This window comes from Leuciscus leuciscus, assembly GCF_965113295.1.
Source record: "Leuciscus leuciscus genome assembly, chromosome: 13".
NCBI classification, from domain to species: Eukaryota; Metazoa; Chordata; class Actinopteri; order Cypriniformes; family Leuciscidae; genus Leuciscus; species Leuciscus leuciscus.
The window spans coordinates 16,413,595-16,433,196 of record NC_138737.1 but is presented as its reverse complement, the minus strand read 5'-3'; the positions used below and the strand labels follow the sequence as shown (position 1 = coordinate 16,433,196).

Genomic DNA, 19,602 nt, shown 5'->3' with positions numbered 1-19,602 from the left:
AGCCATGACAGAACATCATACTCCTGCTAGACACACTGACTTTGACACATGCTAACCATGTCACTTAGAAGTCAACAAAACAATAATTCAAACGAAGTAAGTTTTGATTAATTCATACAACATTTCAGGACAGTATGACAAAAATATATCTCATGAAAAAATTTACTTTCATACCTCCAAAACAAGTTTTGTTCAATAAATGCAGCAGCAGATGTTGAATATGTCTACCAGGGATGGAAATTAGCACCCGCCACCAGCCAAATGCGGGTGATTTTGTGTTGTGGCGGGTAAACTCGCTTCACCTACCGGCCACCGTGGCGGGTAAAAATAGCATAGGCCTACTATTTCACACGGACGGCGGACACTTTTAGAGGAGGCACACCTTAAAAAATGTGGCGTTACATCGCAGGCGTTAAGAGTTCTGCAGAGAAAACATCTCAGGAGGAGCCAGTGGACAAAGAGGCGAAGGTAAAAAAAAACGTTTTTTTAAAGAACGATGGAGAAAAGCAGACAATGGGGAGTCCCGCGATTGGTTAGTTTACGACGAGACAAGTTCTGCTCGGTATGTCGTCAACACGCTTCAGAAGATTGTGTGTGTCAGGCACGGCGCCAGGATTCCAGTTTTGGATGGGCCAGACCAATTGTGGGTGGGCCTTAAATTAAAAACGTTATTCAATCACTGTTTAACCTAATAAAAATTACAGACTAATATACTGTTATATTATCTGTGCGTATAATATAGATTTTAATAGCTTGATGCTCTTTAAATATTTTGTTGCGTTGTAAAAAGTGTCGGTGCATAGGACGGCCCGATCCGCGATCGCTCTCCATGGTTCTGACCAAAGAAGAAGAGCGCTTTGTAATCTCCATTACGCATCATACCTGGCGTTGTCTCTTAGTGCGCTACGAAGACTCTTGAGGTATAATTAACTAAAGGTATACTGCCACTAAAGGTATACCATTGCTAGGCGTCTTCAGGGCTATCATCCACTCGCGAGGCAGAGGCGCTGGCGCCCTCCTAGCAACGGCGCTGGTCGCCGAGAAGGATATGATACATCATGAGATGCGCAAATATGTCTGGAGACATGACATGTATAAGACATGATTTTGACCACTTCATTGAGTTTTGTTTTGTAGAAAGACTCTTTTTAAAAGATTTTCGTTTTGTATAGATTGTATCTTAATTTTGATCAATGTTTTATCAACCAATTGCCCGTATAATAATAAATAAAAAGAAAATATATAGCAGACAATGTAATAAGGCGCCGACACAATCACTTGCATTGCACGTGAACTGGAGGGTGCCGAAACTCAGCTTGTGCCTCACAGATTTTAGAAATATAGGCTATATATTACAGAAAGCTTGAAATGTCTACTTTTAAACGAAAATATTCAAAACCAAAATAAATAGGCTACTCTCTGATTGTGAAATGTGAAATATGTATATCCATATGAAAAGTGCATTTCTCTCTGGCGTTCATGGCGAGTCCGCATCGTCAACTTCATCTTTGCAGCGACACAGAAAACAACAGTTTATTAATAAATAATTAAATGTCTCCTTGCTATTTTAGACACATTCATAATCATTACTTTCATAACCGGTTCTTTGTGGCAAGCTTTAAGCGTGCGGTCGTGCGCTTGAGTGCGGCTATACTACGTAAACGCTCATTATCCTGTGTAGGCTATATAGCCTATTTAAGTAGCATAATTAAAATAATATACAGGGGTGATTTGTCCACGAATGGCTTAAATGAACAACTACTAGTCGACTAGAATTTATTTATTTTTTAAGTCGGAGGCAGCCCTTATTCCACATATTTTCGAGCCAGGCTCAGGCCATTCGCTCTCCACTCACAAGCTCTGATCAGAACAAACCCGAACCGCTGTCTGCTGAACTTGCGCAGAAACATCAACAGAGACATAACCAGCTTTTTAAAAAATTTAAAACTAAACATTTATACATTCATTGGTGTGTATAAGAAAGAAAGAGAAAATGTCAGCATTTCATTGAGACTTGAGATTAAATAAACTGCTTAAATATTGTAGATCTTGTAGTATTAATTTTCACATGCAGTTACACATTGTCGGTTAAAAACAAGAAAGTGGCTGGTAAAAACATTGAGTGGCTGGTAGATTTTGAAATCCACTAGCCACAGTGGCCGGTGGACAAAAAAGTTAATTTCCATCCCTGATGTCTACTGTCTTCTTGGTGGGTGGAGGGTCTAACTAGGCATGTTCAGTATGAGTGACATCACTCTAGCTTGTTTCTGATTGGAGAAAAATGACATGTTGCAACCATCCCCTGTTGCAACTGTCCCCGGTCTCCCTACTATAATGTCGTTTGGTATGACAATTTAACAATGAGACAGAAGAATAAATTAATACGAGCAATTAACGAAGCAAATAAGATCACCGGCCAAAAATAGAGTACATTGCAAGAGTTGTTTTCACATTTTATAAAGAAAAAGGCAACAGCAGTATATTCAGACCAGACCAATCCACTCCACTCATGCTTTGAGGCCCTTTCCTTCGGGGCGCAGGCTGCGTATACCGTTTGCTAAAAAAGAACATTTATAAAATATATTTTGTTCCATTGGCAGTGACTGTTTTAAATCAAATTTTCAATTGAGGTAGATGGTGTATGAACGTGTGTATGCATAAGCATGTGTGCGTGTATTTACGCAGATATATATTGTATTCATTTGTTTTAATCATGTTTTTGATAGAGATAAATGTGTGCCACATGTGTTTTATTATGTGGTTGTACAGTGTTGTCTGATGTATCTGTTTTTTATGCCAGTGTTAAAGATGAATTTCTGTCCAGTGAATCTAAAGTCAGACAAAAATAAAGTCAGACAAACATTTATTCGATGTGATATTTTTTTCAAAGTTTGCTTTAAATGTAATTTCTGTAAAAAAAAAACTAATAAAAAAAAAAACTTTAAATTTCGATTAAATTCTGTCTCCATACAGGATTTTATTTGATTTGCTTAATGCTTATGTCAAGCAAGTGTGTTTGTCGCCCTCTGCAGCATGTCGGTGGTATTTTAAGCTGCGGTTCTGTTTACGTGCGCAAGGAGGCGCAGTTATTCTCTGCTCAACTCTTTTATTCAGCGCCGAAGAACAGGACGGAGTCGCAATATAAATATGGCGGCATCCAAGAAAGCAGCGCATGAGCTGCAATCCAGAACTCGGACAGATGATGTTCTAAATAACGGCGGTGTTGAGTTCAGCTCTTTACTCCTCTCAAAACCTGTGCTTGAGGGTTTATCTGCCTCTGGCTTCCAAAGACCGTCCCCCATCCAGCTGAAGGCAATCCCGCTGGGAAGATGTGGACTCGGTACGAGGCCTGATAAAACTCGAAACAATACCAAAACAAGCCTAAACCTACTTTTTTTGTCATTAATAATAACATACCAAAAACTGTCTGCTCTTTGATGTAATATGTAGTATATGATTGAGTGTAGTTTATCAATAAAATTATATGCCTGTCATTTCATGCACCATTTGAAGGAAATAATGCTTATTGATGTTTTCTTCTATTCAGACCTTATTGTTCAAGCCAAATCTGGCACAGGAAAAACCTGTGTGTTCACAACCATCGCTTTGGACTCTCTTATACTGGAAAACACAACCACACAGGTATTAATCTGAGCACATTTTCTGATATTTTACTAAATGTATTATATTACTAATTAATGTTCTGTCCTATAATAATTTTGATATAAAAACATATAGACAGTACGAAGATCGTAAAGACTTTTAACATCTTAAAGGTATAGCGGAGGATGTTTTACTTCCTGGTGGGTAACCTATACTATTGGTCCTCCTAATTGTCAATCATTCTGGTGAATCAATCAAACTTTTCAAAAAGTGGAGAGGGCGGGTCTTATCTAAAATTTGGAAAGATCCTCCGCTATACCTTTAAGTAAAATATAAGCACCCAAAACACAAGTGTGTGCCTGTTTCGTGATAATGCACCCTTCTCTTGTCCCATCACAGGTGCTGGTTCTAGCCCCCACTCGGGAGATTGCAGTGCAGATTCATGCTGTTGTCATGGCAATAGGCAGCGCTATGGAGGGCTTGCAGTGCCATGTGTTCATTGGCGGCCGACCTGTCAGTCAAGATAAACTGCACCTGAAGAAATGCCACATTGCCATTGGTTCACCAGGTTTGAGCTAGTCAAAAAAAAAAAAAAACGATTTAACCTTGTAAGTAAAGCTTTCTCTAATAGAGAGTGTTTTTAGGCAGTATTGATGAAGTGGTGTTGTATTTGTAGGTCGTATTAAGCAGCTAATTGAGATGGAAGCCCTCATTACGTCCTCCGTTCGCTTGTTTGTTTTGGATGAGGCTGATAAACTGCTGGAGGACGAAATCAGCAGCAGCTTTCAGGAGCAGATCAAGTAAGAGTTGAATAGGTGCATTTGATTCACAGACTGTTCTGTGTTGTAATTCAACTGGTTGGAGTTAACTGATCTTTGTGTTTTCTGTGTTAGCTGGATATTCTCCTCTCTACCAGCAAATAAACAAATGTTGGCCCTTTCTGCCACCTACCCAGAATCTTTAGCACAACACCTGTCAAGATACATGAGAGAGCCGACGTTTGTGCGACTGAACCCAACAGACCCTGGACTCCTTGGTCAGTCTGCAGTGCTTTCTGATTCATTTCTTTTGTTTAAATATCCTTTTAATTGTGGATTGAAACAGTTTGTGCATGATAACAGCATCGTTCTTGTGTTGTACTCTCTCCTCCAGGACTAAAACAGTACTATAAGATTGTTCCATCTCATTCATTGCCTCATAAAATCTTTGAGGAGAAGGTTCAAAGTCTTCTCGAACTTTTCAGCAAAATCCCATTTAACCAAGCGTTGGTGTTTTCAAACCTCCATACCAGGCAAGAGCTGTTTCCCCACACCTTTCCAATTACTTCCATTACTCTGAAAACATTCTGATGCCTGTGAGTAAAGGTACAGTCACATTATAACATTAAAACCAAGCAGCTTTCTGTTGGGCAGCACAAAGAATTCAGTGACCAACTTGAATATGAGTGAAATCTGCAGAAGGGACCTTTTCTGCATTTGTGCAAAAGTTCCAAAAATGCAGAATTCTATTTAAATGACTGAATTTCACCAGCAAAATTTCACCGAAATGTGACTGCATCTTAACAGATGTTAAAGCGCCGGTCATTATTGTTCAGAGACCTCTATTTCCAAAAGTGTTGTGATTTTTATTGAAAGTAATGAAAGACTGAGTTGAGTTGTTGTTCTGCAGAGCTCAGCACCTGGCTGATATCCTGTCCTCCAAAGGTTTGCCTGCGGTCTGCATCTCAGGTGAGTTTCACCTTGGGTCTCTTTCAAAAATTGTCTATTGAACATGCTTTTACTTTTACGGCAGCTTTGATGAATGATTTGTAGTCATGAGGATGTTTGATACACTGCTTCACAAAGCTTTAATACTTTTATGAATCCTGTGTAGGTTTGATCTCAAGTCAACTAACTAGTATTAAATGTATGGTTGTAACTGATCTTGATTCGGTTTTGTAATTTAAGTTCATAAAAGTTGAATAGAATTTTTTTAGAACAAGGACAAGCATCCTTGTTAGCGTGCCCGCCTCCCTCACCCGAGACCCCAGTTCGAATCCTGTTAGAAGCGGGTCGAGTAGGACCTGTTACATTTAGTGCCGTTGACCCCAATGAGAATGAGGTTTAAGGAGGTGAGTGTTACAGACGTAGGCCAGTTAGAGCTGTGCGTTTAAACCTTGCTCCCCTTACCTCAAGAGGCGCGCTAGCAACTGACGCTAGTGGCTGTGGTCTTAAGGCCAATTTATACTTCTGCGTCGAGTGTACGCCGTAGTGTACGTCGTAGGCTACGCACGTAGGCGACGCCGTCGTGAGCATTTATACTTCTGCGAATGTCTGTGTTGCTCTGCAGTTACACCGCCGAAACGCTAGTTGGCGCGGGTGGGTTTTAATGTTCCACTGTGTTTACATTCCTCGCGGCTGTTTTGAGTTTAGGTTTCTACGAGCAATGGCGACTGAAGGAGTCATACAGATGGCTGTATTTCCGCACTTCTTCAAGCAATCTCTCGGTCACTTGGTCTATTTCCATGGCTCTTCACTGATCTTCGGAATTAAAAAATGGCGGGCGGGCGGTGCAGAGTGCAGAAAGATCATTCCGGAAATGCGTAGGTGGAAACGCGATGCTATCCAGCCGACCAATCACAGATCTTGCGGTCCGCGTCGCCGCGACGCGTAGTTAAATTATTGAGGAGGTGCGCGTCAGGGTACGGCGAAGGGTACGACGCAGGGATGGAAATTAGCACCCGCCACCAGCCAAATGCGGGTGATTTTGTGTTGTGGCGGGTAAACTCGCTTCACCTACCGGCCACCGTGGCGGGTAAAAATAGCATAGGCCTACTATTTCACACGGACGGCGGACACTTTTAGAGGAGGCACACCTTAAAAAATGTGGCGTTACATCGCAGGCGTTAAGAGTTCTGCAGAGAAAACATCTCAGGAGGAGCCAGTGGACAAAGAGGCGAAGGTAAAAAAAAACGTTTTTTTAAAGAACGATGGAGAAAAGCAGACAATGGGGAGTCCCGCGATTGGTTAGTTTACGACGAGACAAGTTCTGCTCGGTATGTCGTCAACACGCTTCAGAAGATTGTGTGTGTCAGGCACGGCGCCAGGATTCCAGTTTTGGATGGGCCAGACCAATTGTGGGTGGGCCTTAAATTAAAAACGTTATTCAATCACTGTTTAACCTAATAAAAATTACAGACTAATATACTGTTATATTATCTGTGCGTATAATATAGATTTTAATAGCTTGATGCTCTTTAAATATTTTGTTGCGTTGTAAAAAGTGTCGGTGCATAGGACGGCCCGATCCGCGATCGCTCTCCATGGTTCTGACCAAAGAAGAAGAGCGCTTTGTAATCTCCATTACGCATCATACCTGGCGTTGTCTCTTAGTGCGCTACGAAGACTCTTGAGGTATAATTAACTAAAGGTATACTGCCACTAAAGGTATACCATTGCTAGGCGTCTTCAGGGCTATCATCCACTCGCGAGGCAGAGGCGCTGGCGCCCTCCTAGCAACGGCGCTGGTCGCCGAGAAGGATATGATACATCATGAGATGCGCAAATATGTCTGGAGACATGACATGTATAAGACATGATTTTGACCACTTCATTGAGTTTTGTTTTGTAGAAAGACTCTTTTTAAAAGATTTTCGTTTTGTATAGATTGTATCTTAATTTTGATCAATGTTTTATCAACCAATTGCCCGTATAATAATAAATAAAAAGAAAATATATAGCAGACAATGTAATAAGGCGCCGACACAATCACTTGCATTGCACGTGAACTGGAGGGTGCCGAAACTCAGCTTGTGCCTCACAGATTTTAGAAATATAGGCTATATATTACAGAAAGCTTGAAATGTCTACTTTTAAACGAAAATATTCAAAACCAAAATAAATAGGCTACTCTCTGATTGTGAAATGTGAAATATGTATATCCATATGAAAAGTGCATTTCTCTCTGGCGTTCATGGCGAGTCCGCATCGTCAACTTCATCTTTGCAGCGACACAGAAAACAACAGTTTATTAATAAATAATTAAATGTCTCCTTGCTATTTTAGACACATTCATAATCATTACTTTCATAACCGGTTCTTTGTGGCAAGCTTTAAGCGTGCGGTCGTGCGCTTGAGTGCGGCTATACTACGTAAACGCTCATTATCCTGTGTAGGCTATATAGCCTATTTAAGTAGCATAATTAAAATAATATACAGGGGTGATTTGTCCACGAATGGCTTAAATGAACAACTACTAGTCGACTAGAATTTATTTATTTTTTAAGTCGGAGGCAGCCCTTATTCCACATATTTTCGAGCCAGGCTCAGGCCATTCGCTCTCCACTCACAAGCTCTGATCAGAACAAACCCGAACCGCTGTCTGCTGAACTTGCGCAGAAACATCAACAGAGACATAACCAGCTTTTTAAAAAATTTAAAACTAAACATTTATACATTCATTGGTGTGTATAAGAAAGAAAGAGAAAATGTCAGCATTTCATTGAGACTTGAGATTAAATAAACTGCTTAAATATTGTAGATCTTGTAGTATTAATTTTCACATGCAGTTACACATTGTCGGTTAAAAACAAGAAAGTGGCTGGTAAAAACATTGAGTGGCTGGTAGATTTTGAAATCCACTAGCCACAGTGGCCGGTGGACAAAAAAGTTAATTTCCATCCCTGGTACGACGTATGGTACACGTCAATGCGTATGCTACGCCGTACCTTCTACGCGCACCCGACGCAGAAGTATAAATTGGCCTTTAAGCATCCTTGTTAGGTCGCCCGCCTCCCTCGCCGGAGACCCCCGTTCAAATCCCACTTGGAGCGGGTCAAGTAAGACCGGTTACATAAACAAGTAATAGAACTGGCTGCACGATTAAAAAATTGCGATCTCGATTCAAACACACACGCGATCTTATTCCTAAATGACAACGATTCGCCTGTGTCTACTAAACCTTTGTCAAAATCATAGTGGAACATTCTGATCTGTGTTGGCGCTGCCGCTGAGCCAGAGAGAGCAGTTGTCATGTTCAGTATAGATATGAAACTGCTTCACAAACAGTCTTTTCAACCACATCATCATTATTTCTGTTAAAAATATAAAAATAATCACAGACGAACTGAGATAAGTTTATATTTCAGATATAAATACTGATGTCTATGGGAGTGATCAAAATAGAGTAACGTGGTAGCGACAAGTGATTGTTAAAAATGTAATTGTCATTGAATCATTCATTCAAGAGATTCGTTCAAAAACACCGTAGTGAAGTATTTATGAGCGAGTCATTGAATCATTCATTCAAAACGATTTTTTCCCCCCAAAAAATTATTCATTCATATTAAATAGACTGCAGAAATTCTCTAGTAAATTTACATGTTATATTGTTTAGGTGTCTGTTCAGTATCGTGGGAGAATCTATTTGAAACAAAAAAAGTGATTTCTCAATTTATCCAAAATCGTGCAGCTCTAATAAGTAATGGAAAAGCAGCAAGGTGAAACGCAAAACCTTTTTTTGTTGAATGGCCCCTAATTCAGATAAGCAATTGATTTCAATACTCTAATTGTACATAATCTTAGGATAAAATAAACAGCCTACAGAAATAAAAAAATAAAAATAAACTTTTCAGTGTTGATTTTCAGAGTGTTTCTAATTTTATAACAAGTTTCTTCACACACACTCACTTGAATTTGAATCATTTTAGAAAGAACTCAGAATGTGGGCATGTAAATGTATGAAAGCCATTATTAATGGTTATTATGTTTAAACCCTTTGTGTTTGTTTTGTATGTAGGTGGTTTAAGTCAAGACCAGAGGTTAGAGGCGATGTGGAAGCTGAAGCAGTATCAGTGTCGAGTTTTAATATCCACCGATCTGGTGAGGATTTCAACCTATTATAACACCTACACTGGAAAACATCCCATGTTTAATACCAAAGTAACATTTCCTCTCTTATAAATCTCTCTTCCACAGACGTCACGTGGTATTGATGCTGAGAAGGTGAACTTGGTGATTAATCTGGATGTTCCTCAGGACTGGGAGACCTACATGCACCGTATTGGCCGCGCTGGACGATTTGGTGTGTCCAATTATAAAACAATTAAGCACCTATATATGTGAAGCCACATCTTTGGTTTTAATTAATGTGTCTCTTGGGCATTTACATGAGAGTGCTTAATCAGAGATCTGTTCTGAGACAGTCTGGCAGGGGTCAGAGTCTGAAAGGGCAACTACAGCAATCAGTTGCTTAATTAGCTGCTAAACACAAACGCATCAAGAGCTTTTTAATGACCGCAGCTCTCCAGAATCAGAATTCATAATTGAAACCTGAACGGGAGGATGTTGTGGATGAACTCGCTCTTCATTCTCATCAGCATTCTAGAAATGGACATGATCAGCACTGTCTTTCCTTTGACCGTGACCTCAGTCTATTGTGTTTCAGGCACTTTAGGGGTTGCTGTGACTTACTGTTGCCATGGTGAGGAGGAGAACAAGATGATGGCCATTGCTCAGAAATGCTCTCTGAATCTCACTCATTTACCAGGTACAGAGGAAGTCAAACTTTATAAAGTCATCTATCATTTAAGGAACATTCCAGGTTCAGTGCAAGTTAAGCTCAATCAACAGTATTTGTGGTATAATGTTGATTATCACAAATTAATTTTCACTATTCCCTCCTTTTAAAAGCAAAAGTCTGGGTTACAGTGAGGTATTTACAATGGAAGTGAATGGAACCGATCCATAAACTCACTGATATAAAAATGTAAGAATATTACATTTATGCAAAATGCTTCAATTATATCAAATTTACATTTACATTTATGCATTTGGCAGACGCTTTTATCCAAAGCGACTTACATTGCATTTCAAGGTACATATTTACATTCTTATCAGTTCTTGCTTTACCTGGGAATTGAACCCATGACCTTGGCGTTGCAAGTTCAATATATTCAATATTGTTCAATAGCGTTCAAATAAATATTATATTTAAATGCTCACTATAATATATCTTGAAGACAAAATCAATATGCATTTTAACGTGACTGTGGTGTGAAAAAATTGAATGTAACTTAACACAACACCATAAAAAATTTAAAAGGGCTCTTATGAAATTATAAGCTTTCCTGCTTTTAAGTCCCCTAAAAATTGCTGTATATTTTTCTAAGGAAAAATCAAATGTTTTGTGGCAATCGGCATTATACCACAAATGCTGTTGATAACTTCTATGGAACTTGGAATATTCTTTTAACTTAAAGTGAAGGCTGTGAAACGTGTTCAAATTAGAGTTCATCAATTTTGTTTCTTTCACAGATCCAATCCCTCCAGGGATCATGGAAGAGACTTGTGACTGGGATGTGATCATTGAACCTCCTTCAAAACCCACTCACAAAATTCCTGACATTCCCAAACCAGAGAAAAAGAAACAAGCTAAATCTGAACAGACAACATCTAAACCCTCCAGAGAGACTCGCATCTCTGCGGTCATCTCAGAACGGGCCACAGGTGATAAATCCTGCTGTGGAACTGAAACCAAGGCTAAAAATCACTCTCTCAAACCTAAGAGGCAAAAACCATTACCATCTGCTACAAACATACAACATGACTCGACTCCTACTCAGAGACAGCAGAATGACACCCTTCCCAAAATTCCTCCACTGTCCTCCTTTAAGTTGAAGGCGCGAAAGTTTATGACCTTCAACGAGGCTTTGGCAGATTATGAGACCTTCATAACAGAAGGTCTGGGAAGATCTGTCGAATTCATTCACCAGTATGACGATTTCAACAGGAGTCGAGATGCAGTTAATGGACTGCATAACAGCCGTGATGATGATGAGGCTTATAAATCAGATAGTGTAAAAAAATCACATTCCTATCAAGATCTTCCTCCACCCCAGGAGGTTTCTGATCAAAAGACTGCTTCCGTGTCATCTGATGATTCCTCTTCAGAGTCGGAGATGGAGGTCGAAAGTGAATCAAGCTCTTCTGTCCCCAACAGCTCTTCACCTCACACACTTGCTCTTCCAGACAAAAGAGTCTCACATGTACACAATCGTCCGGAATCAAATGAATCCTCTTTACCTTCAGCCAGAGTGTCACAACAGTCCAGCAGAAACAAGCAAAGGTCTTGTAAACCTCAATCCCAGAATCCCCCTCCCCAGAAACGCAGACCAACCTCCAAATCCAGCAGAAAGGCTGCCTCTGCAGGACGAGGACGGAAGTGGAGAAAGGACGAGACTGATGAACTGGAAGAGGAAGTGGCCGGACAGGACTATTGGAGTTCATACAGAGCCTGGGCTGAATATTACAATTCATATTATCACCATTCACCCTATAACTGGATGACTGCATTTTATATGAATTCTGTATACATGAATGAAATGATGAAGCACTAAAAGTTGTTGGTATTATCAGGTATATGGCCTTTGTACTGTTACCATTTGCATTGTGTACATATTCATGTAGTTCTCTAATAAAAATGAATTCTTAAGATGTGTGATCAAATCATTGTAAATATTTTGTGAACTAACTGCAGTTATATTGAAATATTTAAAACTAACATGAGAACAATGTAGATTTTTCACATGGAAATATAAAACTTTTAAGTGTTTTTAGCTGCAATCAGAGAAGCCACGCCCACTAATCTGAATATCCTACATGATTTTGGGACTGATTAGCAGCTATAAACAAGTGCTCTCCAAATCAAATAAAAAAAAACCAGAATAAGCTATTCTGGTAATAATAAGTAAATATACAAGATTAAAGGGCTAAATGACCTTGTGTTTAGCATTACAGCCTCAGTATGTGGCTCTCTTTAAGAATTTATTCTGATTGGTCAATTTCAGTAGTCAAACATTTCAATAATAAATTACATGTTATATAGGCCTATATATAACTCAACCTTTTATGTCCGTTTGGTAAGGAGATGTGTAATGTGTGAGCAGTGTTGGGGAGTAGTTACTTGTAAAAGAGTTTCGTAGTTTAATTATAAAATATATGTAACTAATCCACTACAGTTACTGAGAATAAAATGTGTAATTAAATTACAGTTAGGCTACTTGTGAAAATGTTAATGATTGGTTACATCTGAATATTTTCTGTAAAAAGCTAGTAGCCTATATGTTGACTTATATTAATTTGTTGCTTTGCCTGTTTTTGATGTGCACGATGTCGAATGCCTTTTAGTAAAGCGAACACTAAAAAAGTTGATCAAGTCATTTTATTTATAACGCTTTTTACAGATTGTTTCAAAGCAGCTTTACAGTGATACCAGGAAAAGCAAAAAAAAAAAAAAAAACAACAACAAAAAAAAAAACCCGACAAATATTACGTAGGCCTAGTGCTTGACATATCACTTTTGATTGGCTCTCTTGTTTGAATTTGCAGCGCACATTGCTGTTGAAAGCTTTAGGCTACAACCTATTTTTTACAGTCTATGGCTACAACCTGTCTGAAATTGATTATGGTGAGTGATAAAAGTGCGTTCCAGTGCTGGAAATGTAAAATAATTTCATCCAGAAATTAGAAAAGGGCGCAAATATAACAGTTCAGTACAAAAATATGTTTGCCAACTATTAAAATGCTATCAAAACAAGGAGGGTTTCAATGTCGAATGTTCAATGTTCTCCTGGACCTATGATGAATGTTAATCATAGAGATGTTAACCTAAGCGCCACCTAGTGGACAAACAAAAGTTAGTCCCGTTTTGACTAGCAAAACAGAGTGGTCATTGAATCTAAACAAGATTTTAGGTGGAATATACCTGTATTTAAAAAAATAAAATAATAAACAATACCATGCATGTTATGAAAGCTACAGTCTGTTTGGGTTGTGAGTATGAAACTAGAATCTATTCTTGCTTCTGTTGGTGAGAAATCAATATTAAGTCGTATATGGTATAACGTTTTCCCTTCACACACACATAGAAAGATTAGTATGCAGATATGGTTAGGGTTACCCTATTCTTCTAAGAAGGAAAACATCCAGTTTTTTACTACAGTATTATGAACTGTGTTTTTTCTAAAATATAGCTAAATGTAACTAGGCCCATCTCTGTTTTTAGAGGTTAAATGTTTTAAAATGATTATTACATTTTAAATAGGGTAACTTGTAATCTGTAACCCATTACATTTCCAATAACCTTCCCAACACTGTGTGTGAGTCAGTCGGTCATTATATAAACACAGACAGGTTGATGATTACGTTTCTGACGCAGACTGAGTGTTCTTGGAGGCTGTTTTTCTTCTCACAACATAATTCCAACTTAAAGTAATATTTATTTGTTTGTTTGTTTGTTGGTGTAGCCTATTAATTTATTAATTTAATAAGTAGCCGTGTAAAAAGCGGAATGATTTTGAGACTTATTGAGACCCCTGACTTTGGTTAATGTCTCATATTTGCTCATGCTAATTGTTGCTTATGGAATACACTTCAGAATAAAGGTCAGGATGAGATGGGGGAAATAAGAGTGAGGTGGGAGAGTCAGAAGTTCATTCAACCCCCAAACTACGCCTGTATCGAACATGCAGGACAGTCAGACATGTAACTGTTGAACAACATGCAAGTTTATGCAATGGGAAATATAATTCCTAATGTGAGTAGGCTACAACATGATCTTTAATTCCTTTCTCCTTATAGTTTGACATTTTTATTCAGAACTTCAGGAAACGTGCTGGTTTTCTTTGCTGTTCTTAGAAGCAGAAGTTTGCAGACATCCATCTATGCGCTGCTGTTGAATTTATCCGCCGTGGCTCTTTTGAGATGTTCTTTAGAATCACCGGTGTTTTTAGAGTCTTTAATTGGAGACTCGGTTGGGCTCTTTCCGTGTTGCCTGCAGCGGTGTGCAGATTCTGATGCTCCTGCTCATAAGCGTGGAGAGATTATTGGCCATCACCTTTCCCTTCAAGATGAGGAATGAGGAATGGATTTTGTTTATCTGGGCTTGTGGGCTTCGCAGTTCTGTCGCTGACAATGTGATAATTGGTACGTCATGTGCCAGCATTTACAAAGGTCACCAGGGTCACGCACGGACCGCTTTAGTGTGTACGTGCTGCTCCCCGTCTGGGGTTTGTCTATGACACTGATAATCAATCACTAATTTTTTTTATCTTTTTTTTATTTATTTTTTATTTTTTATCATTCACTATTTTGTGTCGTGTCGAAGAGGTTCGGCTACGTCATCATCACGGCCACTACTGGGCTCCGCTGTTTATTATCCTCGAGCTGAACATGTGTGAGGACTGCAGACAGAATCAAGTGAGAACTCATTTATCTGATAGATTAGAGAGCGCATTGGAAACTTTTAAAACACCCAAAATTGCTATTTATTATTTGTTTGTTTATTTCGAATATGAATGAAATGTTTACGGATAGCCTACTAAGAAGTTTAGTTGTCCATGCACAATTTTTTAAATAAATATATATATACATTTTTTGACTTAAATTGTTAATATAATTTACACAAGACAAGTGTGTCTACACAAGAACACACTCTTGAATCAAAGCCTGCTGATCAACCGGAGCAATTAAAGCGATGGGCCTCCTTGATTGGAAACTTTCCTAAACGCTTGGTGGTAAAGTACTTTTTTTTTCGTGATGCGGGTGACTCATTTAATATGCTATTATTTTCACTGGCCTATTTACATTCAAGCGAGAAGTGTCATGATAAAACTAACATATTTATATTTGAATGTACTACTGATATGTTAAACACTAGGCTACATAATATTTGTTATTTGGCTTTTTATCAACTTTTCAAGTGTTAAAGGCAAGATAAATGAAACTCTATATCTATGACATGCTATTAAAGGGATAATTCACTCAAAAATGACATGTTTGTCATTTACTCATCTTTATGTCGTTCCAAACCTGTATAACTTTCTAATCTTCCGTGGAACATAAGATATTTTGAGAAATGTCTCTCTTTTTTTTTCATCCATAGAATGGAAGTCAATAAAACTGTTTGGTTACCAACATTTTTCAAAATATCTTCTATTATAATTAACAGAAGAAAGTCATACAGGCTTAGAACAACTTGAGGGAGAGAAATTAATGACCACATTTGCATTTTGGGGGGAACTGTCCCTTTAAGTTACAGTTTACAAGGCTTTATCACTTCATGTAAATCATATGTAAACATATATTTCAATTATTCTGCTATTGATCTATAAAGCACACTGTAAACTGCATTGCAAAATGTTAGCCAGTATATTAGGTAAAAATAAATAGATTTAGACAAAAATATTATTAGTCTTAGAGGTTTTTACTAATGGGATTTCTCAAGTCCACAGATTTACCAACCCATAATGTATGTGTCCAGAATAGAATGTAATTTTGTTGTTACTGATATTTTTTTTCTACCTAAATAAACAAAAATGCACCTAAATGGCTCATATGACAATGAGCTGCATGTGAGATGAAAAGAGACCATTGGAATTGTAGCAAATCACATTGTGTTTTAAATGATGGACGATATTTTCATATAGAATGATTTATTGTAAGAAGCAAATTATATTTTTGAGGTGCTCAGATAAATTTTAAGACGATTTAAGATGGAGTCTGAAAGACCCAGAGTTGGATTTCTTTTTCAGCTGCAGCTTGTTTTCTGCATCCTGACTGATTTATGTAATATCTGTTAGTTGTAATGTCATATCTATACTTCATTTCAGCTCCAAAATATTGTTTATGTGATTTCATCATTAAACTGTCAGATCACGGTTCAGCATTGTCAGAGGAACTGAATAAACAGCAGATGGATTTGTGGCAGATACAATTCATTTATCAGGCGTTTCACAACTGACAAGATCATAAATAATATTGAACATCGGACAGTGAACAGGAATCTGCTGAATAGAACAACATGACTATCTCAAAAAAAACAAAAACAAAAACAAAGCGAAGAGAGTAAAAGAGTTAAACAAGCACAGACACACAGAGGAAGAAAGAAGACCCTCGACAGGTATGCAGATGCGCACATACAGATCTCCACTTGGTAATATATTCAAAACAACCAGTTCTGTCATTTGAATGGACTGCACAAATGAATCATTACAAAGCTGTTAGGATTCTAGATTTACTTCTATTACATTGATGGTTTTGTAGTGTCCCCTGCTGGGCTGGATGTAAAGACAAAGCAAAAGAAAGTATATCGAACACATTACTGCTCGCCATTGACCACAGGTGATCCAATACTCAACATTTATTATCTTAAACTTTAGAATATGTTGGCCACACCTTCCCTTCTGATTAATTAAACATTAGATAATTTCCATATTTCCCATCTATTTATGTACACTTATGTAAATCACAAAGGGACCAAACATCATTTGGGACCATTAAAAGAGGATCATTAGAGGTTTGTTATGGATTGTATGTACAACAAACAGGATAGTCATATGAACACATGGGACATCAAAGAACATCTTGATAAGATTTTCACAAGAATGGTGTGGGCCGGATACCCTGATATTCCTAAATATCACAATGTGCTTTTTCCCTGTAATACTGCTGTCATGTCCAATACATTACAACTCTTTTCACGTTTGTGTAACTGGACATCCACTTCGGCTTTAAAGTTCAAGTATTAGGTTTTTTTTTAATCTGTTATGCAATTATTAAATCAGATTTTTTTTTTCTTCTGGAAAATATGGCTTATTCTGTCTAAAAGGGGCCAAAACCAAGATTAAATGTGTTGATAGTGTGTGTTGCATTGCACTGAACACTAAAACTCAGTGGCCCTGGAGCAATAACGTCCTGAGGGGAGGGGGGGTCACTTCCTATGTATGCTGGTGTAAGAGGCACAAGTGAGTGGGGTTTAAGGGGATGGGTGAGGTTTAGAGTACTGGGATGGGGATTATGATACAAAAAGCAGAGCTCAGGGGGACATGTGGTGGATTGCTGGCAGTTTTGAGAATAGGATTGGGAATTGTAAACAACACAGACGAAACGGTCTTTCCACGACATGACAACAAATTTGAAATATCTCATTGGCAGTGCCATTCTCCTGAGCATGGCTGACAAAAACGACTCTGACAGAAAAGGAGGGAGTTTGGAAGGAGAGAAAAGAGGTGGAGAATATCTCTAATTGGTTTTTACGGTTGACGGTTTCTCCTCTTACAGCAATGTATGACTGAAAATCTAGAGGTAACGAAAACATTCACTGTTAATGAAAAGAACACAAACATCAAAAGTTTCCTACCCATGTAGTTTTACACAAACTAGACACATTTTTTTTAAATACCCATTGAGCGATAATGACAATAACACTTAGATCAGAACAACTACGGGAAGCAGGTCAGCAGTGGACAGAGGAAAGGGGCGGGGCATACATAAAAGGGCGGGGCGGACGAAAAGGGGCGGGGTAGGCAGCTGCTCTGGTTTCGCCAAAACAATGGCTAAATATTACAAAATATTCTATCAACAATATTCACAGTTAAACCAAGGCTTGAAACAACTTGTAGTCACAAAATCTCAGCGACACCTTGTGCTTGTAGTCACAGAGTTTTTAAAAACACTTTCATGATTCTTTCTCTCTTTTTTTTTTGGTTCTATATTACATAGTAATGTTTGATAGGTCAAAGCTAACGTCACAAAGTCGGCTCAACGTTTTGGACTCGTGGAGAGACAGTGGCTTAAAGAAGAAGGAAACTCTCTTCCCCCTGAGAGGCACGAACTGTGTGAGAGGCTGAAAGTTTGAGGGACGCTAGTAATTCACACACGCACACATACACGCGGGGCAGAAACATTCAAGTTAGACCTAACTCTGACCAAATATTCCAAAAATAAAAACTTAGCATGGTCTAAGAAACACTGTCGCCCTCATATAGTCTCACGCAGACTTGCTCTAATCCTTTAGGAATTGCTCTAGATCAAAACAACATTAGTGGGATATAGAAAGCCGAGGCTTTGAGAGGCTGTCTGCGATGTTGGAACAGATTAACGGACAGAGAATAAACAAACAAGACTTTCGGATGAAAACAAAACGCTTGACCTCTTGCCTCCATCTCTAGTCAAAATATTAATCTTTTTCGACGATTTAAAAAACAGTATGACCCGACAGTAAACTAAGAGGAAAAAGGAGAAATGTTTTATGCACAGTGACACTGCAGTGACACCCTCATCTTTATCAGTCCTGATGGAGAGTGTTTGAATACTCATGGTCGTCCTTTCTCTCTCAATTACACAGACGCATCAATGTTGTTCTATTTCTTTTAGAGAGTCTGAGTCAGTGCACTCCTTCTCCCACTAGGGGGCAGGCTACTCATCAGTTTCTCTTCCTGAGATCTGTTTTCTCCTACAGAGCAGAGATTTTCACCACATCAGAGCCAGGGTTCGGACGAGGCGGAGCATCTGGGTTCGGAGGGGGCGGAGCGTCGGGATTGGCTCGAGAGTTGTTTGAGGGAGGGGTTGGGATACTGATGATTGCCGTGGTAACCAGTCCACTGCTCTTGCAGTTCAGACTCCCTGATTCATCCGACATCAGATTGAGACTGGAACGACTGAGACAGAGAGAAAGAGACAGAGGTCTTAGAACTCTTTTCACACCCTCACTTGTTTATTTAATTACTCTACTACGGCTACTTTTATAGATAGCATGCATCCTAAACACACAAATGAATACAATTATTTTTCCTTGCCTTATTTGACAGAAATTTTATCTTGGAAATGTCACAACATGCTGTTCACATGTGATATTGACCTTTTAACCCTCATGTTCTGTTGAGATTGACTATACGACTTTTCATGTTTGGGGTCCCGTGAGACCCTAATAATACTGTTAAAATGGTTTATGTTTATTTGTATTTGTTTAAATTGATTTTACATTTAGTCATCCATATTTTTATAATGGATTTGCATAGTTTTGACAGGGTGAACAATCAAATCTAAAGCATTTCAAAAGTATGTTAGTCACCATGAAATCAAAATGGACATTTTTTTTTTTTTTTTTATGGAACATTGCAGTATTTATTGTAAATGATTTATCTGTGCACATCATTTTTGATTTTACATTTCTCATACATTT

General features: G+C 38.4%; 2 protein-coding genes across 4 annotated transcripts in view; one reads left to right on the top strand and one right to left on the bottom strand.

Moving 5' to 3' along the window:
- The first annotated feature begins 3,122 nt into the window (after positions 1–3,122).
- On the top strand, positions 3,123–12,072 carry ddx20 (DEAD (Asp-Glu-Ala-Asp) box polypeptide 20). Its single transcript, XM_082188618.1, has 11 exons — positions 3,123–3,340; positions 3,548–3,642; positions 4,003–4,171; positions 4,280–4,403; positions 4,497–4,639; positions 4,756–4,894; positions 5,272–5,330; positions 9,379–9,461; positions 9,558–9,663; positions 10,027–10,128; positions 10,896–12,072. The coding sequence occupies exons 1-11, from the start codon at positions 3,148–3,150 to the stop codon at positions 11,975–11,977; spliced, it is 2,295 nt and encodes a 764-aa protein (XP_082044744.1). The 5' UTR covers positions 3,123–3,147; the 3' UTR covers positions 11,978–12,072.
- Positions 12,073–17,544: 5,472 nt separating this feature from the next.
- The window catches only part of kcnd3 (potassium voltage-gated channel, Shal-related subfamily, member 3), a 102,376-nt gene continuing 100,318 nt past the window's right edge, over positions 17,545–19,602 (bottom strand). For all 3 annotated transcript variants that reach the window (XM_082188621.1, XM_082188622.1, XM_082188623.1), the window contains one exon: positions 17,545–19,078. In XM_082188621.1, the coding sequence (XP_082044747.1) occupies positions 18,874–19,078 (205 nt within the window). In that variant the 3' untranslated portion in view covers positions 17,545–18,873. The remainder of the gene's footprint in view (positions 19,079–19,602) is intronic.

What these genes read in the sequence shown, in the direction of transcription:
- ddx20 (XM_082188618.1), top strand. Translation starts at nt 3,148, where the DNA reads ATGGCGGCATCCAAGAAAGCAGCGCATGAGCTGCAATCCAGAACTCGG. An exon ending in TTTTAATATCCACCGATCTG is followed by an intron (nt 9,462 to 9,557) that starts GTGAGGATTTCA and finishes TCTCTTCCACAG; the next exon opens with ACGTCACGTGGTATTGATGC. An exon ending in TGGCCGCGCTGGACGATTTG is followed by an intron (nt 9,664 to 10,026) that starts GTGTGTCCAATT and finishes ATTGTGTTTCAG; the next exon opens with GCACTTTAGGGGTTGCTGTG.